This window comes from Vicia villosa, linkage group LG1 (genome assembly GCF_029867415.1).
Source record: "Vicia villosa cultivar HV-30 ecotype Madison, WI linkage group LG1, Vvil1.0, whole genome shotgun sequence".
Lineage (NCBI taxonomy): Eukaryota > Viridiplantae > Streptophyta > Magnoliopsida > Fabales > Fabaceae > Vicia > Vicia villosa.
The window spans coordinates 74,251,350-74,278,220 of record NC_081180.1 but is presented as its reverse complement, the minus strand read 5'-3'; the positions used below and the strand labels follow the sequence as shown (position 1 = coordinate 74,278,220).

Here is a 26,871-nt window from a genome sequence, read left to right as displayed (position 1 = left end):
AACCTTCAACTTCTTACCATTTATTAATTGTCTTTTTTTTTTTTGTTTCATATTTATTAATCGACAACGTGCTTGAGTTGGAGTTCCGAGTTAGGCTCTATTTGATAACACCGGAAAATAGCTTTTAATTTTTAGCTTCCCAGCTTATATTAATAAAAAAAAATTCTGTTTGATCACTGTCCTTTAATTTTTAATTTTTTTTTTTTTTTTTTAGTTTTTTCTTAAAAGTTATTTAAAGTTATTTTTGAGCTTTTAACTTGTAACTCTTTATTTCATTTATACTCTTAGTATTTTAACAAAAATATAATTTTACCCTTCATATATATATATATATATATATATATATATATATATATATATATATATATATATATATATATATATATATATATATATATATATATATATATATATATATATATATATATATATATATATATATATATATATATATATATATATAAAATAGTTTTTGCGTTGTATAATTATATTCGTGTCGATTTAAAAAAATGTAATATTTAACTTTTTTAACAACATTAAAATTACATACCTTGTAATAAATTTAGAGATAGTATTGCTAATTTTTAAATTTGTGAAACATTTAGAGATTATTACGACGACAAAGATTCGTAATATTATTGGAGTTTTACCGTAAAATAGACAATAAAATTATTTTTATTATTATTTTAAATTAATATAATTGAATTCAAAATCGTAATAATATTATTTTATATATCTCATTAAATTTATATATAAATGTTATTATATAAATTCATTTAAAAATTTAAAAATTTATATATAGGGTTTGTTTGGTAAAAATAGCGGTTGACTTATAAGCTAGCTGATAGCTTATAGCTTATGACTGATGGCAGATGACTGATGACTAGTAGCTTATAGCGGATGTTTTAGACTGATAACTTATAAGCTCATTGAAGTGTTTGGTAAAATTAGCGGTTCAATTAACTTATAATTGTAAAATGACATAAAAGATATTTAATATATAATTATTTTATTTTAAATTAAAATAAATTATAAAGGTTAAAAATGTATTTTATTTGAAATAATAAGGATAAAAAAGGAAGAAAAAGTAATAAGCTATAAGACATAAGCTAAAACGCTATTTGAAATAGCGTCTGAAAAATAAGCTATAAGCTAGTCAAATAAACTATAAGCTCGTGATGAAAAGACCGTTACCAAACAGGTCTAAATTATCATATGAGCTTATAAGACATAAGACATAAGCTATAAGCTCGAAAATATGTCTTACCAAATAGAGCCATAATTGTTCGATATATTTTGATATATTTTGATGTTATTTTTAATTTTAATATATATTAGTTTTTTCGCATGTGTTTGCTAATATACGTATTTTTATTTTATAAAAATTAATTTAATTATATAATACAATAATATAATGAGACTATCAATTTCTTAATTAAGAATGTCCTTTTATGTCATTTTGTATTTATCAGCTAGTATGACAGCTAATTTACCAAACACTTAAATTAACATATCAGCTACCAACTATCAGCTACCAGCTACAAGTCATCAGCTATCGGCTACCGGCTACCAGCTACAAGTCATCAGCTATTAGTTAGTTTTGCAAAACAGAGCCTTAGTTAACAAAGTTAAGGTTGATTTTTTTTACTTCCTTTTGTGAATATCTTAGGGAATAAGTTTTAGAGACTTTTCTCTATTTATTAAATTTCTAAAGATACTATAGGTGAAGTTGAGAGTTGTAATCAAGGAAGGATGATTTGAGATCTTCGTTGTCTAATAGCATTCTTTGTGTATGAAGAACCTCTAGTTGTAGCGTTCTTCTCTGTTCTCCAAGAGGTCCATCTTAATATAGAAATTGACAGACAGGTTTTAAGACATGCTAGAAATGGCTTCTTTTTTTTGTGGCATCAGTCTATCAACTTCAAGTAGGTCTTCGCCCCACTTCTGAAGGACATGTGGGGATTTTCTTCCTGACTCTTCCATTAATTTGGAAGAGTTGAGCTTCTGCTTAGGTGATGATTTTTTTCTTGAGAGCTTCTGCGTGATGGGTTTTTGTCAAAGGAGAACTTATTTGCACTGATAGTTATTATTGATTTGGAAGGGACCATTTGTGGGGATAGGGTCGAGACGTCTTCTTATTAGTTTGTCTTATGTAGTTTGGTTTCTAGTGTCTAGTATAAAAATTTTAGGTGGTTAGTGTTCCAATTGCCTCTTCCTAATGATATTAGATCAATTTTTAATTTTTTTCCTCTCTCTATGGTCTAGTCTTAAGTTCATTATAATTTGGCATGTGGTAGTCTGTACTATTTGGTATGTTCGTAACGATAAGTAATTTATTGGTTCGTAAAAAAATGTGAAAGAGGCTAAGGATAATAGTGTTTTTTGGCCTGGAGTTAGTTTATTAACAAATCCCCGCTAAACTCTTTCTCTTACTAATTGCCTCTAGAACCATATCTTGTGTTTGAACAAATAGTAGCTCGAGAGTGGAGATTTTCCCCCTTGGTGTCTAGTGACTTTTTGGGAGTTGTGATCAGGGGAGGGTGACTTGGGATCTTCGTTGGCATAGAGCATTCTTTGTGGATGAAGAACCTTTAGTTGCAGATTCTTCTATACTCTCCAAGAGATTATTGCGGAGCTACCAGCTACATAAACCTTTAGTTGCATTCTTAGGATCTGTGATCAGGGGAGGATGACTTGGGATCTTCGTTGGCATAAAACATTCTTTGTGGATGAAGAACCTTTAGTTGCAGATTCTTCTATACTCTCCAAGAGGTTAATACAGAGATGGAGGCATGCTAGAAATGACTCTTTTTTGTGGCGTCTGTAACACCCCGACTTCAGTTAATTATTTTAATTTAATTTAGAATTATTATTTTATTTAATTGGAAGGTATATGTGTTTTATTTAATGTATGGTTATAGTATTATATTTAGTTAATATTATAAATATTATAGTTTTTATTAAAATTAGATAGATATGGGTCTTTTGAATAAAGAACTGAGGGTGTGGTGAGAATTAGTCAAATAATAGAATTAGTATTTTAATCGAGTTACTAGAATAATTAGACAATTGTATTATTTTAATTTAATTAGAGAATTAATTGAATTAAAATAAAATAGTTATTTTAGAGTTTTATTTATTTATTTATTTAAATACGGGAAATAAAATGGAAAATAGAGTTTAAGTGAGGGTGTGAGGAGAGTTTGAGGGTGAAAAGAGTCAAAGCTTAGGAAGGAAGAGAGTGGTAGATCCCAAAGACCAAGTATTCATCGATTTATATTTTCGAGGTAACGCGAGAAACTCTTTACATATAGGTGGTTAGACATTCGGAGGGATCCTTATCTTCTAATCTTCTTTTTATCCTTTATATGTTTGTGATTGTATGTTTGTGGCCTAAGAGTTAGCTTTAACCTTTTTTATTTGAATTCTTGCGAACTATTGTATTGATATGCCTTGAATACTTGTTTATGTATTGTTGTTGTTTAATAATTTGCGAGTGTGCACTTTGGGCAAATTCTTAATAATTGGACTATGGTATAATTGTCCCAATGATTGATCTATGTTTTGTGCGATAACTGAAAAAGGCACAAAAAATCTCAAATGACTTTTTTTTTCTGAAAAATAATAAAATAGGAGAATTAGAAAAATCAGATTGAGTCGAGTCAGGGGGAGGCCGGGCGGCAGAGCCGCAGCAACCAGAGCCGAGCTGGTCGACAGCGACAACAGTGTCGGGTAGGACTAGCAATGTGAAGCTACATCATACGGTGCGCGATTGTGCATGGGAGAGGTGCGGCGCGATGGCTGGGCCGCAGTAGGCGACGTGCGGACCCAGCTCGAGGCCACAACAGTGCTAGGTGCATGTGCGGCGAGTTGCAACGCAGTGGACCGCGACTGGGCAACACGGGTAAGTCACGATTTTGCGGCAACGATTCGCGGGTCGACGTTCGGATTCACTTTTTAATTCGGCAAGTTTTCGAGTAATTTTGATTGCGATGACTTTTCACTGTTGTTTTGGTGAGTTTTAAGTTAGAATTGCAAATATTGAATAATTTGAGTTATATGGCTAAATTAAGTTATATCAACACAACTCTAAACATGTCAAAGTTACTAAATTTTAACTCTAATAACACTGGGTTTGGGATGTTTTTATCATTGTCTTGAGTTAATGTTTGGATTATTTGATTAATCAAGTGTTTATTTTGTTTGAGACAAATTGAATTCCGCTGTTATTTTTATTTTATTTGGAAAAGCATGTTTGTTGAGCATGTGTAACACCTGTTTGGAGAAAATAATTATTTATCTTATAAAAATGTTTTCGGGGCTTTAGGGTGTTGCATTGTTGGTATCAGAGCAGGCTGGTTTATTCCACCTAGGTTGAGAATGAGTTTGTACCCTTGTATGCGACATGTGTGTAAATATTGTCGATACTTTTTCTTAATTTGTTTATCTTATTGTTTACGATTAGTTAATGTGTTTTGATTGATTGTGCGAAAGAAATGACTGAAGAAATGACTGAAGAAATGATCGTGTGATTGTTGATGTTTGGAGGCTATGGATCATGTGATGGGGAAAGCGAATGCGGCTTTTTGGGCTCAACAAAAATCAACATGGAGTGGTTGATGAGTTTCGTGGGCTGGGAAAGTTTCAGAAGAACAATCCACCTACGTTCAAGGGAAGGTATGATCCAGAGGGTGCTCAAACTTGACTTCAGAAGATTGAGAAGATTTTTAGATTTATGACGTGCACTGATAAGCAAAAGGTGTTGTTCGATACACATATGTTATTTGAAGAGGATGACTGCTGGTGGGAGAATACCTGTCAGAGGTTGAAAGTTATAGGTAGAACTGTTACTTGGGTGAATTTCAAGATTGAGTTTTTAGAGAAGTACTTTCCAGCGGATGTTCGCAGCAAGAAAAAGATTGAGTTCTTGCATCTGAAGCAAGGTAGTATTATTGTGGCAGATTATTTCGCTAAATTTAAAGAGATGGTTAGATTTTGTCCTCATTATAACGGTGCGGAAGCTGAAGGTTCCAAGTGCGTGAAGTTTAAGAGTGGCTTACGTCTTGAGTTTAATCAATTCATTGGTTATCAGGAAATCTGTCGTTTCTCTGTGCTGGTGAACAAATGCAAAATCTATGATGAAGATAGGAGAGTCAGATCTATTCACTACAAGAGTGTTAGTGAGAAGAAGAATGGAAGTTAGAATCGTAGTAAGTCGTATAGGACTCCAACTGATAAAGGGAAACCAGAAGTTCCAACAAAAGACCTCGAGTGTGAAAGAAACAAGTAATGGAGATGCTCCTACCTCTCTCAAGTGTTTCAAATATGGAGATTTAGGTCATCATGCTTCGAAATGTACTACTGTGAAGTGTATCAAGTGTGGAAAACTGGGACATCGTGCTAATAAATGCAAGAGTAAGGTGGTGACATATTTCAATTGTGGAGAGAAATGTTATATCCGTACTCAGTGCCAGAAACCAAAGCAAGCTCAATCAGGTTGAGAGGTATTTACTTTGAGTGGAGCGGAGACTTATGAGTCTGATAATATAATTCGATGTACGTGATTTACTAATTATGTCCCTTTGATTGCTATCATTAGTACGGGTGCGACACGTACGTTCATATATAATGATTGTGTGAAAAGATTGAATCTTGAAGTGTCTTCTATGAGTGGTTGTAAGGTCATTGATGCTCTAGTTAATGGTTCGGTGACTACTACAATGGTTTATTTGAATAGTCCTTTGATGGTTTATGATAAGGACTTTGGAGTTGACTTAATTTGTTTTCCTTTGAGTAAACTCGGTGTTATTTTGGGAATGAATTGGTTGGAGTTCAACCATGTTTATATCAATTGTTTTAACAAGTTAGTGTTGTTCGCAAAGTTTGATGAAGTGGAAGAATAGAGGTTTATATCTGCTAATCAAGTGGAAGAACTATTGAAAGATGAGGCTCAAGTGCTTGCGATGTTCACTTCTTTGAAATTTGAGACTCAAGCTATGATTGTTAATCTTCCAATAGTGTGAGAGTTTCCAGATGTATCTTCCACTATTCAAGGGTGTAAAGAAAATTTTCTTAAACATTTTCATTAAATATTTGACATTGATTATTATAAAAATCAACTGATAAATATTTGTCATCGATAATTATAAAAAATCAAATAAACAGTAGTACATTAAAATATCTTACAAAAATTTCTTAACAATAAGTACGAAGAGTATTTTACATAAAATAATGCGAGACAATATTTGTAAATTGATTCATATAAAAATAAGCAAATAACACACATTTTTAGTGAATATTTAAAAAATATGAAATAAATATTTATCATTGACATAAAAATAAAAACAAGTCAAATCTTTCTCTGAAATATATATAATAAACCACAAAATAGATACTCAAACAAATATCATATTTAAAAGTTAATATTGACAATTTGATTCATACATTCAAAAGCAAATTCGATGTTTGTATTAATTTCATTCAATTTCTTTCAAAATATTTAAATATTGTATAAAAATATCTTTTTGTTTATTATTTAATAAACTAATTTCATTTCTACTAAGAAACAAAATTTAGAGAATATCAAATTAGATTTTTTATAAAAACAATATTTAATCAGTGTCATAAGGTTTTCTCAGAGGGAAAAAAAATTAAGTTTTATATTATTCTTTTAATTAATTATAGAAAAAATAAATAATTTTACATTAACAATTAATGAGACACATATTTTATCGAATCAAATATATATTTTAAAATTATTTTAATGATGTAATAGATTGATAATTTTTTACAAAACACTGTAAAACTATTGGTGGGTGGGTAAATATGTGTGTAATAAATAAAAGATACCAAACCTACAATTTAGCCTAATTGAAACAGGAGGAGTAGATATCTCCGTTTAATTTTGGATTCCGATAAAAAATTGAGTGTAATATAAAAAGAAAAAAGAACCGGAAGCAAACGAACGGCGTTAGTGAAGAGCAAAACAGGAAAAAATTGGGCGCTGATATAAAATAAATAACGTATAATCCACCAATTACCACCACTCTCTAAAACCCCTCAATCTCACATTCCCGATCTAACATTTCCCCCCTCTCAATTTCGCTGATTCTCCAACGATCTCATTCAGGTTTTCTCTATTTTCCAATCGCTATTCAATTTGCTTCGATCGTGTTTTTTTCGGTTAATTCATTCACTATATGCATGCAATTCTGTTATTTTCATCGATCTTATTCAATTTTCGAGAATTGTTTCGTTGATCTTTCGATTCATGTTTTTTTTGTAGATTTGGATCGTGTTTTTATAAGCATTAGTTTGATAATCCGTTGAAGAAGAACAAGGTTATTTAATTAGAGGTTAGGGGAGTTTGGATTTGATTTGATTGAGTAATTATGGCTGCTCCTGTGCCTCCAGGGGCACCTAGACCCGGAAGCAACACACCTCCACCTAATTATGTCCCTAATTTTAGAGGTTCTTCTGATGGATTAGCTGATAATATGCAGAATTTGAATCTTAATCGGCCTCCTATGACGTCCAATCCTGTTTCTAGACCTCCACCATTTGGCCAGCAACCTGGCCAGCAACCGCCTTTTCCTTCATCAGGTCCGACGCCACAGGGGTTCCCTGGTTCGTCGCCTCCGTTTTCGCGACCTGGTCCGCCTCCTGGAACATTGGCAAGGCCTACAGGGCCTCCTTCTGGACCTCCGGTTGGTTCCCTTGGAAGGCCTACTGGACCACCTCCTGGTCAACCTTCACCGTTTGGGTCAAGACCGCCTCCTGGTTCTTTTTCGTCTCCATTAGGTAATGTTGCAGCACCGGTTTCTGGGGTTCCTCCGCCTGGTGGTTCTCCGCCTGTTCGTCCATCTGGGCCTCCTCCGCAAAATTTTGGTGCCCGTCCTGGTCCGAGTCCTTTTAATGCCCCACCGATGAGTGCTCCTCCTGGCATGCCTCCTACTAGTGCACCCATTAACTTAATGAGTAACGGGCCACCAGTGTTTTCTGGTGGGGCTATGCCAGGTCCTCAACACTTTCCAGGTGGCAGTGTTCAACAGCCACCGGTTGGACCTCCAACAATGAGAATGCCTCCAGGTCCGGCTGGTCATCCTCAGTCTCCTTATCCTATGGCACCTCAGGGAATAATGCAGCCTCCGAGTTCACCTTTCGCTGCACCTTCTTGGCAAACACAAGCCCAACAGGTACCTATTTATTTGAACTTATTGCATTTGGATGTCTTTTTATCTATATTTTCTAACGACATTTTGTTGAATGAGTTGACAAAAGTAATACAGCCTACTCTTTTGCCACTATGCATGACAAATAGACTTTTTTCACTATGTTTAAAAGGAAGAATATGGCTGATGCATTATCTTAGCTCTACTAGAGTCTAGAAGTATGTTTGGTTGCATGAATGAAAGGTTTAGCTGTATTTTTGTCTCTTATGCAAAAATAAGATTATTTTTTATGCATTTATAAACAATTTTGCCATGTGTATGCATCGTCATTACTCAGCAAGGTTGTAGCTTTGTAGGTGCTAAAGCTATGCGGTTGTCTGTTAAATTGATTGCAAGAGGCTACAAACATGATTTGGTATATTTCCATTGTTTATATGTAGCTTTGCAATTTATTCTTCAGGCTGAGGTCTGGATGTAAGCCTAAACCAGGAAAAGTTAGAAGATATGGTTAAGTTGATATACAAATTATCAAAAATCCTATGTTCTCTGTGGGCAAGGCACTAAGCATATCTTTATGTAATTACCTAAATATCACATAGTGCTTGAGAATTGGTGAGCTGTTATGATGTGTATATATAAATGAACATTTAGCAATAGTAAAAATCTCATATGCACAGTTGTGACGTTTAATTGTTATCTAGTATTTATCATACCTAGTACTTAAATTGTGTTAGCTATATATGCATCTATTCATCTTTTGGAAGTCAGTCAATAAACTTTTAGAATTATGTAGGTAGTTCCGCCTCCTCCAGCTCCTGGTACTTCACAGCCTCCCAGGATGTTTGGCATGCCACCACCACTGCCAAATCAATCTATGACTACAACTATATCACCCGCTGTTGGTCAAACTGGAGCCCCCATGGCAGGGCCTTCGAAAATTGATCCCAATCAAATTCCAAGGCCCACGCCAGGGTCCACAGTGATCATGCACGACACTCGTCAAGGCAACCAGGCAACCATCCCTCCGGTATTCATCTGAAAAAACTCTGTTGTTAAGTCATATATACCACTACTGCTGTTTGTTCATATGGTTTTTTTGTTCAGCCTGCTACAAGTGATTTTATTGTACGAGATACGGGCAACTGCAGTCCACGTTACATGAAGTGCACAATAAATCAGGTCACGTTTAATATCTGTGATATATTTTTATCCATGAATAAGTTAATGAAAAATGCTAAGATTTCTTTCTTGCCTGTATGATGTTGCCCTTGTTTTTCTGTATAAAGTTCTATTTCTGGCTTTTATGTTGTGGCTACTTAAAGGTTGCTTTTTTCTGTTTGACAATCTCATATATAGAGCGGTGGAGGGCTTTATTCTTTTGATGTAATTTTTATGCTTTGGCTTCTGAAGAGGTTTTTTATTTTTATTATTTTTGCCTAAGAAGATGCCTCGTTTTCTTGCCCTGTATTATTTTTCTTTCTGAAGATTAAATTCTTCTGTTCAAAGTGAATTTTGGTGTTACAGTAATTTTCTGAGATTGGTTATTTCATTTTTGAAAATGTTTAGATTTCTGTTATTTTATATTGATTTTCTCTCATTTGCTTTGTTCTTTTTGTTGAATGAAACAGATTCCTTTCACTGCTGATCTTTTGACAACATCAGGAATGCAGTTGGCTATGTTAGTCCAACCTTTGGCGCTTCCACACCCATCCGAGGATCCCATTCAAGTACCTATGATTATTCCTTTGAAGTTTATGCATGTCTTTTTCTTTTTAAAAATTTAATAGAAGTGTTAGTTGTAGAAGTTTCTATAGCTGTGGGTATTATTTTTTGAAGTTCTACAGTCATCTATTTTTTTATTTATTATGGAGATTTCATTAATAGGGTGACTTATGTACATTTCACATGTTATTAGTATCTATGTAAATTAAAAATTGGAATTTTTCTTTATCTTTGGCAAATGTTTGATGATGTTTTAAACTTTTAAGGATTCATGAAATGACAGCCTTTGGAATTCTTTGTTCATATTGTAACTTGCTGTGTTTTTCTTATATTTGCTTGTATTTCCTTAGAGAATATTAAAAGCATTTCTCTTCTTTCAAGTATTTTCAACTGTTTATGCTTGAACTAAGAAGATCGGTGGTCAGCCGATAATTACTGAATTGAAATCATAGTTTGTATATCTGTAGTGGCAGATATACTTTATAGGATAAAGTTTGTGAACTTTGTGCTCTGTTATTTCTAAAATGTTTCCTTTTAATAAAATTTTGGTGTAATAACTTTTAAATATCTAATGCTGATATAGGTTGTTGATTTTGGAGAGAGTGGTCCGGTCCGTTGCTCACGTTGCAAGGCTTATGTAAATCCCTTTATGAAATTTATTGATCAGGGAAGACGCTTTATCTGCAATTTATGCGGTTAGTATTATAACAATTGCTCATCCTAATATTAGTTGTGGGTATATACTATGGTATTATGTTTGGAGATGATTTTTTACATTACATTTCCTTATAGAATAAAGAGAGAAGAAATATAATATTTTTTTGTCATTTACTGACAAAGTCAGTCAGTGGTTGGTTGAGCATCATCAATCACATTACAAGTTTATGTATATATTGTACACTTTATTTATTGCTCACTTTTTAAGTGTGATTATTGCTGCTTATGCACTTTAGGTTGAAAAAAGGAAAATAAAGCATCAAAGAAAAATAGCAAATATCATCAGTTAGATAGGTCTGACAGGACGGACATTCAGATTTCAATGCAGAGATAAGCCCTTATAAGTTTTAGCTTGACAATCAAAGAGCAAGAAAAGTGCCATAGAATCCCCCAGTCTGCTCTCTGAGGCTATGTTGGGCTCTGCTAAAAAATTAAGAAGAGAGAAAGAATGTGAGAAAAGATAAAGAGATGAAAATTAATGGGTTAGATGTATTATTGGATATATGATAAAGGAGAGAAATAGAAAATAATGAAATTATTCAAAAGAAATCTTTTTGTGACACAGCCAACTATTTAGCTTTGAATGTACATCTGTTTTGCAGGATTTAGTGATGAAACTCCACGGGACTACCACTGCAATTTAGGTCCAGATGGTCGACGTAGAGATGCTGATGAAAAGCCTGAGCTATGTAAAGGAACGGTTGAGTTTGTTGCTACTAAAGAATTCATGGTTAGTTTATTTGTTAACTATTCAGGGCTACATGAAGATGGATTTCTTGTATATTTCTGTTATTGAGTTGTTCATCATCAGGAGCATACAAATTTAAATAATCTCAATGTGCCAAATTTGCTTAATTTGAGATGATATCTAGTCCACAAAGATTCAAACCATGATCCTCTTGACCTTATGAACCAGTGATCTTCATGAATAGGATAATCCACTGGTTTTTACTCTTCACCAATAGTATTTTAGTTTTTTTGTGTATTTTTCCATTGCTTGAGAACAGTTTGGTATTCTCCTAGAATTTATACAATAAGCGTGAACTAAATACAAAAATTAGGCCCAATACCATTTAAGTAGATAAAGCCTGATAGGAATGGATCGGACCCCACAAGTGATGATGGGGATGTGTTAGTTAACAAAGATAATTTGGGGCCTAAACAATGGAGAGTATATGTGAGAAAGAATAAGAAAGGCCCAGTTAATTAGTATTCCCATATAAATAGGAGTTAGTTTAGATTTCTCATATAAATAGGAGTAAGTTTAGATTTCCCATATAAATAGGAGTTAGTTTAGATTTCCCATATAAATAGGTGTATGGGGCAGTAGCTAGGTATCTTATTATTATTTTCTGTTTTCCTTATTAGGATTTAGGCAGTGAGAGAATTGTTTTCTCTAACTGAGGAGCATTTGCTCTGGATTTCTTTTCTGTTTTCATAATCATTAATAAATTAATTTTCTCCATTATATTCTACCTTTCCTCTGTTCTATCAATTGGTCCGACCTGCTGTGTTCATGCAAACCAGAATGGCAGAGAGAATTACTGCAGTTGAGGAACGCTTGGGACGTGTGGAAACCAGTATTGAGGAATTGCGTACTTTCCTTGCTGCGGAAATTCAGCGGGCGATAGGGAATCGTGGATCACCTCAAACAAGCGGTGAAACGGTTACCTCACCGTTGGATGAGTTTCGTTTGTCCGCAAAGAAGGTGGAGCTGCCAGCTTTTACCGGCGACGATCCGGTGGCATGGATCACTCGTGCTGAGACATACTTTGAAGTACAACGAATCTCTCGGGATGTTCGTATTCAGTTGACAAAGTTGAGCATGGAAGGCCCTACTATCCATTGGTTTAACCTATGGCATGATTCAACAGAGGAATTGTCATGGGAGAACCTATGTGAAGCAATGATGGCGAGATTTGGAGGAGGTCGTTTGGAGAACCCGTTCGAAGAACTCAAGGATTTGAAGCAATCTGAGACGGTGGAGGATTACATAGCCGAATTTGAATTGTGTTCCTCTCAGTGTGGAAGGTTACCAGAACAACAATTTCTGGGCTATTTTATTGGTGGTTTACGTCACGATATCCGTTCTCGAGTAAGAACATTCAAGCCGCACAACCGGTATGTAGCGATGCAATTGGCACGTGATGTGGAACGTGAATTTGCTGAAAATTCAGGTCATGGATCTGGTTCACGTTACAAACCGGGTCATGGCTCTTGGACAAAATCTCAAAAACCTAATTGGGCTTTTCGCGAAGGGGAAGGAAAAGGTTCTGCAATTCAGACCCAGAATAATAACTATTTGGGAAAAACGCGTGCTGGTTCGGGTTCTGGATCTCAAACCGGGTCAACACGACCTACTAATTCTACAGCATCTTCTCGCCCAAATTTAGGGGACAATTTGCGCCGTAATTCTCGTGGTGTTCGCCATCTACCAAGGGCAGAAGTTAATGAACGTCGTGCAAAAGGACTCTGTTTTCGTTGCAACGAAAGATGGGATCCTCTCCATCAATGTGCAACAAAACAGTTACGATTGATTATCTTGGGAGATGATGAAATTGTGAACGATGAAGGAGAGATTGTCGTGTTAGAGGCTGACTCAGAAGAAGAGCTCACACAAGAGGAATTAGAATGTAAAACCATGGGACTGTTTGGTGTATCCACTAATCCAAACCAAGCCCGGACGATGAAATTGGAGGGATGTTTACAAGGTGCATCTATTTTGGTTCTTATTGACAGTGGAGCCACGCATAATTTCATATCCCCTAAGGTGGTAGAAACCCTCGGATTGCCTATGGTGCCTTCTAATCCCTTGGGTGTTAAGTTAGGAGATGGTCATCGTGTCTTAACTAGGGGTAGATGCAATGGAATTCAGTTGAACGTGGGAGCGGTGCAGATTTGTTTTGATGCTTATGTGCTGGAGTTAGGAGGTGTGGATTTGATTTTGGGAGTTGTGTGGCTGGAAACTTTGGGAAAGGTGACCATGGATTGGAAAGAAATGTCTATGGTGTTCAACCATAAGGGCAGTATGGTGAAATTACTTGGTCAGGCTGTAGATGATAAGATGGCTGCATTCCAAAGCATTATCACTCCTTCTCGAATGATAGCAGGCTGTGAATGGCCTACCTTGATGGAGGTGCTAGGATCACCGGTGTCGCGAGTCTCTGATCATCAAACTAAGGAGTTGGGAGGATTGTTGGATCGTTTTGTTATTGTGTTTAAAGAAATTCAAGGTCTTCCTCCGCCAAGAAACACTTGCCATTCAATTGACCTTTTACAGGGTGCTGGTCCGGTAAGTGTGCGGCCTTATAGATATCCTCATTTACACAAGGATGAAATTGAAAAACAGATTCAGAGCCTACTCCAACAAGGGGTGGTGAGAAACAGCACCAGCGCTTTCTCTAGTCCCGTCATTTTGGTCAAGAAGAAGGATCAATCTTGGCGGATGTGTGTAGATTATCGTGCACTCAACAAGGTAACAATTCAGGACAAGTACCCTATTCCTGTTGTAGATGAATTGTTAGATGAGTTACATGGTTGTAGTTACTTCTCTAAGCTCGATCTTAAATCTGGTTATCACCAAATTCGTATGAAGGAAGAGGATATTCATAAAACGGCTTTTCGGACCCATGAGGGTCACTATGAGTTTTTGGTTATGCCGTTTGGCCTCACCAATGCTCCTGCAACCTTTCAATCGGTAATGAATGCAATTTTCAAGCCCTTTCTAAGGAAGTTTGTCCTGGTTTTTTTCGATGATATCCTAGTATACAGTAGTAGTTGGGCTGAACATTTGCAGCACTTGGAGGTGGTTCTTAATATTCTGAAACAACATCAGTTTGTGGCAAACCAGAAGAAATGTACCTTCGGTCAGCACCAAGTAGAATATTTGGGCCATGTCATTTCTAAAGCAGGGGTTGCTGTTGATCCTGCCAAGGTTAGCAGTGTGTTACAATGGCCGATTCCTAAGAATGTCAAAGGAGTGCGAGGTTTTTTGGGGTTAACCGGTTATTACAGAAAGTTTATAGCCAACTATGGAAGAATCGCTAAACCCTTGACAGAATTGACAAAGAAGGATGGTTTTAGCTGGAATGCAGCAGCTGCTGAAGCTTTTGAGAAATTAAAAGTAGCCGTTACAACTGCCCCAGTTTTAGCCCTACCTAATTTCAAGGTTCCATTTGAAATCGAATGTGATGCCTCAGGAAAAGGAGTTGGTGCAGTGTTGTTGCAATCAAAGCATCCCATAGCATATTTTAGCAAGGCTTTTGAATCATCTAGGTTATCCAAATCTGCCTATGATAAGGAGTTGATGGCTTTAGTGTTAGCTATTCAACACTGGAGACATTATTTGTTAGGAAGGAGGTTTGTGGTTTATTCTGATCAAAAGAGCCTAAAACACTTGTTGCAACAACGTATTACCACAGCAAATCAGCAAGAATGGATGGCTAAGTTGTTGGGTTTTGACTTTGAAGTGGTGTACAAGGTGGGAGTGGAAAATAAAGTGGCTGATGCTTTATCTAGACAGCATGAGGATGCGGAGTTGCAAGCTATTAAATCCTATCCTATTTGGCAGCAGAGCAGCCAGCTACAGCAAGAAGTATCAAATGATCCTTTGCTTAAAAATATTGTGGAGGCTATTCAAAAGGATCCTAATGCTAAACCTGGTTTTGCTTTAAAAGGCGGCATATTATTCTACAAAAATAGGTTAGTTATACCTGCTAACTCACCACTTATTGAGGAGTTACTAAAAGATTTTCATTCGTCTCCGAGTGGGGGTCACTCCGGCTACCTACGCACTTATAGGAGAATGGCGGGAACTTTATATTGGCAAGGGATGATGCGGCGGGTGCAAGATTTTGTGAAAGCTTGTGATACTTGTCAACGCCAAAAATATACAGCAACTACTCCTAATGGATTACTACAACCTCTTCCTATTCCGGTTTTGGTATGGAGTGAGATATCTATGGATTTCATTACTTGTTTGCCTAAAAGTAATGGATTTGAAGCTATATTGGTTGTTGTGGATCGTCTCTCCAAGTACAGCCATTTCATTCCTCTTAAACATCCATTTACGGCTCGTTCAATAGCTGCTATTTTTGTGAAGGAAGTGGTTAGATTACATGGAATTCCGGAGTCTATTCTTAGTGATCGTGACCCCTTATTTGTGAGTATTTTTTGGAAAGAGTTGTTCAAGTTAGTAGGCACGGTGCTTAAAATGTCCTCGGCATACCACCCCCAAACGGATGGCCAAACAGAAGTGATTAATCGTTGTTTAGAGGCCTATCTACGTTGTTTTATTGCAGATCAACCTAAGACATGGGCACACTGGATTCCGTGGGCAGAACTGTGGTATAATACAACATTTCATGTGTCTACGGGGTTCTCCCCTTTCGAGGTAGTATATGGCAGAAAGCCTCCAGTGTTGGTGCATTTTTTGGAGGGCGAAACCAGAGTAGAAGCTGTAGCACAGGAGTTAAGGGACAGAGATGAGGCGCTGCGTCAATTGAAAACTAATTTACTCAAAGCCCAGGAGTACATGAAATACCAAGCTGACAAGAGGCGCAAGGAAGTGCAATTTGAGGTTGGTGATTGGGTTTTCCTCAAATTACGACCTCATCGACAACACTCGGTCGTGCAAAGAATCCATCAAAAACTAGCCCCTAGATTTTTCGGACCTTATCAAATCATGAAGAAGATAGGGCAGGTTGCTTATAAGTTAAAGTTACCACCAACATCTAAAATACATCCTACATTTCACGTGTCGCAATTGAAGAAAGCGGTGGGAAACTATACTACTACTACTCAGCTACCTATCAGTTTAGAGTCAGAAAAAGGGGATATTACTCCGGCCAAGGTTTTGTCATGGAGGGATAAGTTTGATGGTGGACAGCACAAGAGAGAATGGTTGATTCAATGGGAAGGGATGGATGTTGGAAATGCTACCTGGGAAGAGGAACTGTTGTTGAAGAGTCAATTCCCTGATCTGCGCCTTGAGGACAAGGCTAATGTTGTAGGTGGGGGTGATGATAGGAATGGATCGGACCCCACAAGTGATGATGGGGATGTGTTAGTTAACAAAGATAATTTGGGGCCTAAACAATGGAGAGTATATGTGAGAAAGAATAAGAAAGGCCCAGTTAATTAGTATTCCCATATAAATAGGAGTTAGTTTAGATTTCTCATATAAATAGGAGTAAGTTTAGATTTCCCATATAAATAGGAGTTAGTTTAGATTTCCCATATAAATAGGTGTATGGGGCAGTAGCTAGGTATCTTATTATTATTTTCTGTTTTCCTTATTAGGATTTAGGCAGTGAGAGAATTGTTTTCTCTAACTGAGGAGCATTTGCTCTGGATTTCTTTTCTGTTTTCATAATCATTAATAAATTAATTTTCTCCATTATATTCTACCTTTCCTCTGTTCTATCAAAGCCCAACCCTGTATTTCAATTCATAAAAGATGTCTCTAGACTAAATTATGAATTTAATAAATAGCAGCTTACCAAACCTAATAATTCTCAAGCAAATTTGTTTTCCTAATATAGTTCGTAGAAAATATATCCGCCTCAATGTCAATACCCCAAATCAAATGTTGAGGCAATTTGTCTATAAGCTTATTGATATTTGTTGCTATTGCTGGTTGTTATACACGGCTGTTTGCTCATATTGAGTCAAGTTTATTTGGTCCGTTTGTATGCTGGGTTAATAAAGTATAGTTAATTATATGATGGCCTAAATTTATGTTATGGCTCTAATACGATATACAAAGTAAGCATTTTATGCTTTGGTTTGGAGTACACTGTTTCTTCTCTGTCATCCTTAACTGTCTTGTAATGAGTGGTGTCCAATTTACTATTTTGTGTAGGTCCGTGAGCCAATGCCCGCTGTGTACTTCTTTCTCGTTGATGTATCAATGAATGCTGTTCAAACTGGTGCAACAGCTGCAGCTTGCAGTGCCATAAATCAAGTTATTGCGGACCTTCCTGTGAGTTCTAACTGTAAACAACTTATCAACCATTTATTCATAATAATATATGTGAAGCATAACGTTTTTTAAATTTTTCGTTTTTTGATTGGTTTGAACATATTCTTTTGTTATATTCCATTTAGATTGGTGCTTTAATATAACGAGACAAATCTTTCAGATTCACCCCCCTCTCTGCTCCTGCTTCCAAAACAAAACTGAAATAAATTTAATGAACTGTTTAAATTGAATGGGGTTATATGAAAAATCAGTTTCCCACCAAGTTGGTCCTTACACTTATTATTATAGCATAACTATTATTTCTGCAATTTATCTATGTGTATTGTCTTATGTGAGCTATTTGATCTTTTGGTCTAAATATTATGTTAATTTTATAAGCACATCTTTGATGAAGATCTCACAACACACTATCAATGCTATGATTGTATGACCATTTACAAGTCTGTTTATAATTCTAATTAGATAGGTTTGACACATGAATTACAAATACCTTCTTGCCTCCATTCCACGGAATGCGGATTCCTATGTTTGGTATGACATGAGAATGATGTGATTCTTGACAATCAGGAATGAGTGAACTTAATTTTATTTTATCCTTTTTTATCTTCATTATATAGTTATGATCTCATTCATCATGTGCTTATCATTCTCCGTAATGATATAGACTACAGATGTTAGCATTAGATTCTTATTAGGGCCAAACTGAATGAGATAGTTGGGTCACTAAAAAAAGGAGAAACGTGTGCGCACGCATGCCTGAGCGAGACCTAAATTTTAATTGTTTAATTGTATCTTTTGGGTTTATCATTGTTGTCTTTTCAGTCCTTTTGACAAACCTCTCTTTTTTACATATCTGACTCAATTTCAGGGACTCTTTTTATATTGATTTAAAATTTAGGTGGTGTGACCAGAGATTCTGGCAAATATTTTTGTTTAACATTCTCTTAATAACTAGAATTTTCTATTTTATTGCTACAGGAAGGTCCTCGTACACAGGTGGGAGTTGCAACATTTGACTCAACAATTCATTTTTACAACTTGAAACGTGCGTTGCAGCAGGTAGAAGCACTTAAGTACCCGACTAAACATACTGAATTTACTGATTTTTTTAGTTTTGGAAGATTTACTTTCAAACTCATGTTTTCATTTGGCTTAAATTAAATAGAAAATTTATATTTTGTTGAGGTGAATGAGACTGAGGATTTATTTACTATATTTAATTAGTGTCTAGGAAACTGAGCTGTCATATTGCAGTTGTTTGATTCTTGTTCTTGTTTTTGTTTCAGAATAGTGGTGGAAACAATGGTTTTCTAATATTATAATAATAATAATAATAATAATAATAATAATAATAATAATAATAATAATAATAATAATAATAATAATAATAATAATAATAATAATAATCTAGGTTGTCAATAGGTGCTATAGTGGCATAGCGTGGTGGCACGGCCCCTCACTGCTACACTATTGACGATAGCGGTCATAGCAGCCGCGAATAGTGGTTTCGTAGCGGCGCTATAGCAGTGCCATCGCAGTTTGATAGTTGCTATACTCAATTTGGGGCAAATTTTTAAACTCCAATATTTTTTAAGGGATTTATCTTTCCCACCCTTTTATTGACCTAATATTTAACCCTAAGTGTTATGCTTCTTTAGTCCCAACGTTTTCTTCCTTCATTTTCTTCATCGCTCTTCCCTGCCTTTGCCGTTTTCAATTGTGCTTCGCTGTTCGCTTCTGCTTTCATACGTTTCTTCGTCGTTCGCCTCCGTTCTCCTCTGCTTGTTCACCATTCGCCTCTGTTCTGTTTCTCCTTGCTCTGTTTCTCTTCAAAGTTTTGTAACTTAATATTAAACTCTCTTGTTCTGTTTCTCCTCTTTTCTTTCTCTTATAGACCGCTTTAATAACAATGATTTAACCGAACATATTCTCCTAAACGATATTGATGAATGTTATCAATGGTTGCAATAAAATGAGAGTGAAAATGGAATATTGGAAGATGATTTGGTTTTAAGAAATTGTTGGTTATGCAATTGGGGCTAATGAATCAACAAGATTTTCTAGACAACAATCTAGACTTGCTAAAACAGTGTCTTATGGAGATGAGGAGTTGGAGGTGCAAATACAAGAGTTTGAATCAAGTGATGAACAAGATAATATTAAAGTGGTGGAACTTAGAAGTGAAGATGAGGAAAACACGGATGTGATTTAGAAATTTCATGTTGTTTACGTTTAGAACTTGGTTTAGTCATTTTGAATACTTAATATTATAGATTTGATTTTGAGGAGAACTCATTTTGATGGGATATGTGCCGCTGCCCGAGATTAACAACCTAGATGATTATTATTATTATTATTTGCTTGCTTCAAATATTTTTAACTTGGGACTGAGTTGTGAAATTTAGAACATACTGTAATAAGTATTCCTTTGCAACTTGTAAGATACAGTGCCAATCACCTAACTAACTTGTTTAGATATCTAGCTCTTCAGAATTATGGTTTTACGGAAATGAGTTTTAGGCTAAATTTGAAATTTAAATTTTGTAGCCGCTGATGCTCATTGTTCCTGATGTCCAAGATGTTTATACTCCTTTGCAAACTGATGTAATTGTTCCACTATCTGAGGTTAGTTTCGAATATTTTCCTATTGCAGAAGCTTACATGATAAGTTGATTCTTATGTTTTATTTTCTTATGTTTGGTTTAACCATATTGTTAATTGGTTTTCTTCTTTTATGGTTAGTGCCGTCAACATTTAGAATTACTTCTTGAAAGCATTCCTACTATGTTCCAAAGTAATAGAACTTCTGAATCGGCCTTTGGCGCAGCAATCAAGGTATTGCATTTTACTTTAATGTTATAATAATTGTCTGACTCTATTGTTTTTTATTAATGCTGTTTGCTGAGATGGTTATAGATATGAAATAAACCTATTTACTTCAATGTTCATCTAACATTTTGCTATAACTTCACTCTGTAAATTCTTCATTTGTTAGCCTCCTTTCTGCTTTTCTGAGGTTTATTTACACCCCTCACCAACCTTTTCTTTTTTGTATGTAGAGTGTCTTTATGATGTATAACACTTAAATTTCCCAGGCTGTTTTTTTTTTTGTGTATACATGGAAGTTGAAGGATTTTGTCATGTTGGGCATTTAGATATTTTTTTCTAAAAATAAATGGTTTCTATTTTCGATCTATGTGGATGCCTCATTGTTAGGAGCTAGCACTTTATTGTTTGAAAATAAATGGTTTCTATTTTGGAAAATGAATACAAAAAAGGATAGAGACGTTTCCAAGGACCCCCTTTCATGAAATGATTTCACGATTGAACACTTGCTTAGTTCCCTTTCATGGACTGGCCCACTTGATTTCTTGGTCCCGTCCTTATTTCTCCTGTTTAGATCCTCCTTATTGGGAGCCAAGTGCTAAAAGGTTACAGGCCAATCCCTCATCTGGCCCTTACTCACACTGCACTCATTGCTTTGGTTCTTTATTCCCCTAATAGCATTTTGTAATTCTCTCAACCTATCCCGTTATTGTTGGCATTTTGTAATTCTCTCATCCTATCAGGTTATTGTTGGCATTTGTTATTATTTAGTGTCTTCTCATTGAGGTTGACAACTTCCTCTAACCAAACCAATATCTCATACGAAAAATATTAATGCTTATATCTTTGATTTCTTATTTTAGGCAGCTTTCCTTGCAATGAAAGACACTGGAGGAAAGCTTATGGTTTTCCAGTCAGGTGTGGTTCTTAACTACTATACTTCTTAACTTAATTGTATCTACTAACATCATGAATGGAGGGAACGTAAAAAAACCATGTTATGAATAATACACACGGACATTTGTTACTTGACCAGTTCTTTTCTGGATTTATCTGACTTGAGTAAAAGTGAGTATCTAAATCTAAATATAATGGAAGTTACTAGTTTTCAGGAAGTCACAGTTTTCTATTAAAGTGCAATACCACGATTTAAAATGAAAGAAGGAAAAAAATATTTTCTTAAGGATAAAAAATGAATAATATGCATTGTTGATACAACACAAAAGAAGTAATATGCATTGGCTTTATCCAAAAGTTTTTGTCGTCTTAAAAGCCCGTTCTCATCTTTCAAAAGTAATAGGTCTTGCCCATAATTGTTCATTTAATTACTTTTTGAACAAACATTATTATTATATAGTTCCGTTGGCATTGTTTTTGTTTGGACTTGGTGACTGCATCATTTTTTTAATGTTTGATTGGGTCATATTCTTAATAAATACTTTGGGTTCTTGTTATCATTTTGCTTTTATCTTTGCCGATTTCTTTCTCTCATCTTTTTTCTACAATTTTATCTGTGTTTTATTCTTTGGCTAATGCATGAGTTTCTTTCGTGTTCCTCTTTTAATTTTTTCAGTCTTGCCATCTATTGGCATTGGTGCCCTTTCTGCACGTGAAGCCGAAGGCAGAACAAACATCTCTGCAGGGGAAAAGGTATTCATCTTAAGTTGGCTGTCTGCATTTTATGGCATTTTCTTGTTATTATAAACTTGAGCTTGTTAGATGGTGACATGGGATTAGTTCCATATATTTGTAAATCCCGTTATTATTAGCTGTAAAATTGTAACAGAGATCAAATTTAATATTAGACATTTGATTTACACTAGTGAAAGTTTAAAATATTCATCGGCATATTACATTAAATTATACATGATTCGACTGATACTTTGCATTGTTTTATCTGTTTTACATCCTAAATATTCAAGTGCAGATGCTGATCTGTTTTTCTGTATATTGAATTTCAGGAAGCACATAAATTACTTCAACCATCAGATAAAACATTGAAGGAATTAGCAGTTGAACTTGCTGAGTATCAGGTCTCTCATAAGTTCTTTTGGTTTGATTTAGTTTAGGCGTTACTTTTCTGTCCAATCCGAGTAATGAGTTGATTTATCTTGTGAGCTTGATGAGCAGCCTGTTGTGGATGGTTAAAGTATAACAATTTTGCAATGCTGTAGGTTTGTGTTGATGTATTTGTGACTACTCAGACTTATGTTGACATTGCTTCCATATCGGCGATCCCACGGACTACTGGTGGACAGGTATACATCAATGCTTAATGTATCTGTTGTATAAGTGAATATCCGATCGCTGTTCTATTTTTGCTTCCATATGACTTTCATTGTATTTTATGCTAAAAAATATTTCATTTTTAGTGTTTATAAGACCTTTACAATAATGATGAAAATAAGTAAATGTTATTTTTATTTACTTATGAAAATCAGTCAAGCTGGATATACTTACATATGTACTATTTTTCTTGTATAAAGCATTTTACATAAAAAAGTAGGTTTATGCTATGCAGATAACTGTATGTGATGCTTACACCAGAATTTTAAATGTTAAACTTCTCATCTTCTTCAGGTTTATTATTATTACCCATTCTCAGCTCTTTCTGATCCTGCAAAGCTTTACAACGATCTTAGATGGAATGTCACTAGGCCACAAGGTTTTGAGGCTGTAATGCGTGTGAGATGCAGTCAGGTAGCTTGCATGTTTCACCTTCTTTCATGCCTTATCATGCAATAAACCATCTCTACAAATTTTCATTTTATTTTTTCTCAGGGCATCCAAGTACAGGAGTATTACGGCAACTTTTGTAAACGCATCCCAACTGATGTTGACTTACCTGGGGTCAGTATTATTTTCTAGATGCTGGATATAGTTATATTCGTATGTATATACAAGACCTTAAACATATGTTTATCTGGGTGAAGAAATTCTCCTAACTATTTCTTATTTCATTCCACCTATTTCTCCATCTGCAATACACATAAGGGTATTCTTGACAATAATAATTATTGTCGCATTGATCTTTGAAACGGACAACTAAATAATATCAGTTTTTCTACCGAAGTGATAAACTACTTGACTTTCTTAAAACATACTCATGTACTCAAGTTTTTCTTTTTTTGCAGATTGACTGTGACAAAACTTTCATGGTGACTTTGAAACATGATGATAAGTTGCAGGATGGATCTGAATGTGCTTTTCAGGTATTCGGGAAGTTGGCTATCCACTTTATCCCGAGTAGTTTATGATCTTCGGATTACCTGATGTTAGTCTTGGAAAAACTTTAGTCACTTGAAGTATCATTTTATTAATTGTATGTTCTTTTTCATTATTTAGTGTGCTCTTCTATACACAACTGTGTATGGCCAAAGAAGAATACGTGTCATTACCTTATCTCTGCCTGTCACAAGTATGCTCAGTAATCTGTTCCGCGCAGCTGACTTGGATACTCAATTTTGCTGTTTCTTAAAGCAAGGTATCTCATTTATCATCAATGTGCACTGCCGTTGTGATTATTCTGTTTTTGACTATTGTTGCTTTCGACTATATGTTAACTGTTAGCAACTCTATTAAATTTCGTTCTCATTATATACTTGTTGTTTCTGTGGTGTTTAGAGCATATGTTTGTAGGTATAATTTTGGATAAAAGAATTTTAACACTTTTTTTTGTGTGTGTAGCTGCCAGTGAGATCCCTTCAAAGCCACTTCCTCTTGTTCGGGAACAAGTGACAAACCTTTGCACCAATGCACTATATTCATATCGTAAATTTTGTGCTACGGTGTCCTCATCTGGACAACTAATTCTTCCGGAGGCCCTAAAGCTTTTGCCCCTGTACACACTTGGTATGTGGTGATTTATAATGCATCTCTGGCAGAAATTTTATGACGAACAATGCTGTGAAAATTAAGGTTTTATTTTTATAGTTTATTTATGTGTTAGGCATAAAATGTCCAAGTGACATTTATTAGTTATACTGGCCCACTGGGGATAGATTTTATTTCTACCTTGCATTCAAACAGATTGCCTTTAATCAATTTATTTGTTTGTTTTTGCTTCTTCACTTCGCATTTATATGCTAGTTCCTTATTCCTGTACTTCTGTTTTGATGCAATGTCTTGTTTTAGCTGGGATTTGAGGATGACTTTGAAAGCTGATATTCATTTGCTTATTTTGTTAATGGTCAATCCATATTGTTGAAATCCAGAATGTTTTATGTTTGGGGATATGTGTTTCAGAAGGGCGGTTAGAACTGGGTGCTAATTTTACTTTTCATTTCTTTTTCAGCATTAACCAAGAGTACAGGGTTGAGAACAGATGGAAAGATAGATGAACGGTCATTTTGGATAAATTATGTGTCCTCTCTATCTGCTCCATTGGCAATACCGCTTGTGTATCCTAGGATGGTGGCTATCCATGACCTTGACTCAAAGGTGTATATTAATTAATCAATGTTTGATATACACACACATACAATCTTGATGTTCGTATGATACAATATATATTTTAACTGTGTTTTATCAAGTGCTTAAAGTGCTTATTCAGATACCAAAATTTGAAGATGTATCATATTTTGAAGATGATGAGTTTAATTTTATAAATGTGTCTAGTACATTTTACTATTTTATTAGGAAATCATGTCAGCCTAATAAGCCATGTAATGAAAAGGTTAAATGGTTGTTTTTATTTGTGACAAGATCACATGTTTAGCACTATTGTTCATTAAGCCCGATCTCATATTTGTAATACTTTTTGAGACACTAATATCATTTTTGCAATTTGCAGGAAGAGGAAGAATCTGTTGTTCCTTCCTTCCTACCTCTTTCTAGTGAGCACATTAGTGATGATGGAATATATCTTCTTGAGAATGGTCATGATTGTTTAATATATGCTGGAGAGTCCGTGAATCCAGACATTGTGCGGAAACTGTTTGGTGTTTCTACAGTTGATGAAATTCCTACTCATGTAAGTTCCACAATCCTTAAATCACAAGCCTGGTTCTTTTTAAATTACTTCGACGATTTTTTCTAGTATTATGTTGTTCAGAACTGGCAATGCAAAGTTGACAATTGTGGCTGGGTTTGGATTTATTTTTAACTAATCGGAACAGTTCAATTTTTATCAAGTCATGGTTCTCTACTTACGGAAAAGTGTTTATAAATTATAGGGGTTTATTGTAATGAGCATTTGAAAAGCACTTAAGCGAGATGCGTTGCTTTAATAAACCGTAGTTATTGCAAGTTTCTTTTAATATTATTTTTCATTTGTTTTTATGAAATGTTTATCTAAAGTGACTCTTTTGTTTTCTCAGTTTGTATTGCAACAATTTGACAATCCTCTGTCAAAGAAGTTAAATGAAGTGGTGAATGAGATTCGGCGGCAAAGATTTTGCTACCTCCGGTAAGCTAATTGTTTTGACAAATATATCTTGAACTCTGTTGAGTAATCTTCCATGTCATTTACTGACTAAACAATGTGTAAATTTTAAACTAATTTTTAAGTAAATCTGGCAGGTTGAAGCTCTGCAGGAAAGGTGATCCATCAGGTCAGTGCATTAAAATGATTGCTGAAACTCCATTGCTTACTAAATGATGGATTTTTAATAATTGGCACGAACATATTAAAATTAATTTAAAAACTGAAACCACGTCTCATCATTACCTAACTCTATCGGCATATTTTCATGTTTCAACCCCACCTTTTTAAATAGTTGAATATTTTTAGGCTTTGTATTTGTGCTTATTCTCTGATAATATTTGCTTCTTGAATCAATACTTATGTTTTCTTGAAAAGGATTCTACTTGATATTTAGCTGGTGTTTGACACGTGGCTATATTCTTTTCTGTTCTCATTGATTTCGCCATTAGATACAACCAACCAAAATGTGTCACTTTTCTTACCATCGATCCTATTCAGCTTTTGATCTGCATCAAACATACAAAAGTATATGAAGATTTAGCTGATTTGCTAGACTTGTTTAGAATATGAAGATTTTTGATTGATGAAAGAAAACTGTGGTTAATTGTTCTGTTCTTTTCAACTAAGCCTATCTTAATTGTGATCCATCAGGAATGTTATTCTTCTCGTATATGATAGAAGACAAGAGCGCAGGTGGCTTCTCCTATGTAGAGTTTCTTATACATGTTCATAGGCAAATCCAGAATAAAATGGCATCGTAATGAGTAATATGCCAGCTTCAATTTTGCAAGCTTTTGGATCTAAATGATAGAGCAAACCCCTAGTCCCCAATGATGGGTGAGAGATACTGCATATTTATGAGCATTCTTAGTTTACTTGCGTTTGTCAGGAAAATCAGACAACACAAGATTTTGTTATTTATGTTAATTAATGTACATGTACTATAAGTTAATTGTGGTGATAGTTGGATCTCTTTTCTTTTGGGGTTGACACATCAAATTTATGAGCAATTGTGTTTTTATGTGGAA

General features: G+C 34.9%; 2 protein-coding genes across 2 annotated transcripts; both read left to right on the top strand.

The window, feature by feature from the left end:
• The first annotated feature begins 4,735 nt into the window (after positions 1 to 4,735).
• On the top strand, positions 4,736 to 5,203 carry LOC131645962 (uncharacterized). Its single transcript, XM_058916151.1, has one exon. It carries the CDS (start codon positions 4,736 to 4,738, stop codon positions 5,201 to 5,203), a length of 468 nt encoding a protein of 155 aa, XP_058772134.1.
• A 1,713-nt stretch (positions 5,204 to 6,916) lies between these two features.
• Positions 6,917 to 26,871, top strand: LOC131642269 (protein transport protein SEC24 C-like). The gene is made up of 25 exons (XM_058912549.1): positions 6,917 to 7,129; positions 7,286 to 8,195; positions 8,965 to 9,198; positions 9,276 to 9,350; positions 9,800 to 9,898; positions 10,477 to 10,588; positions 11,213 to 11,340; positions 17,473 to 17,592; positions 18,571 to 18,651; positions 20,140 to 20,217; positions 20,335 to 20,427; positions 21,282 to 21,336; positions 21,992 to 22,068; positions 22,380 to 22,451; positions 22,593 to 22,676; positions 22,999 to 23,118; positions 23,200 to 23,268; positions 23,553 to 23,630; positions 23,764 to 23,902; positions 24,106 to 24,270; positions 24,713 to 24,858; positions 25,211 to 25,390; positions 25,737 to 25,825; positions 25,939 to 25,970; positions 26,495 to 26,871. Exons 2-25 carry the CDS (start codon positions 7,392 to 7,394, stop codon positions 26,602 to 26,604), a joined length of 3,240 nt encoding a protein of 1,079 aa, XP_058768532.1. The 5' UTR covers positions 6,917 to 7,129; positions 7,286 to 7,391; the 3' UTR covers positions 26,605 to 26,871.

Coding starts and splice junctions, on each gene's coding strand:
- LOC131645962 (XM_058916151.1), top strand. CDS start 4,736: ATGACGTGCACTGATAAGCAAAAGGTGTTGTTCGATACACATATGTTA.
- LOC131642269 (XM_058912549.1), top strand. CDS start 7,392: ATGGCTGCTCCTGTGCCTCCAGGGGCACCTAGACCCGGAAGCAACACA. Junction 23,119..23,199: donor TGCGTGTGAGATGCAGTCAG/GTAGCTTGCATG, acceptor ATTTTTTCTCAG/GGCATCCAAGTACAGGAGTA. Junction 24,859..25,210: donor TCCATGACCTTGACTCAAAG/GTGTATATTAAT, acceptor TGCAATTTGCAG/GAAGAGGAAGAATCTGTTGT.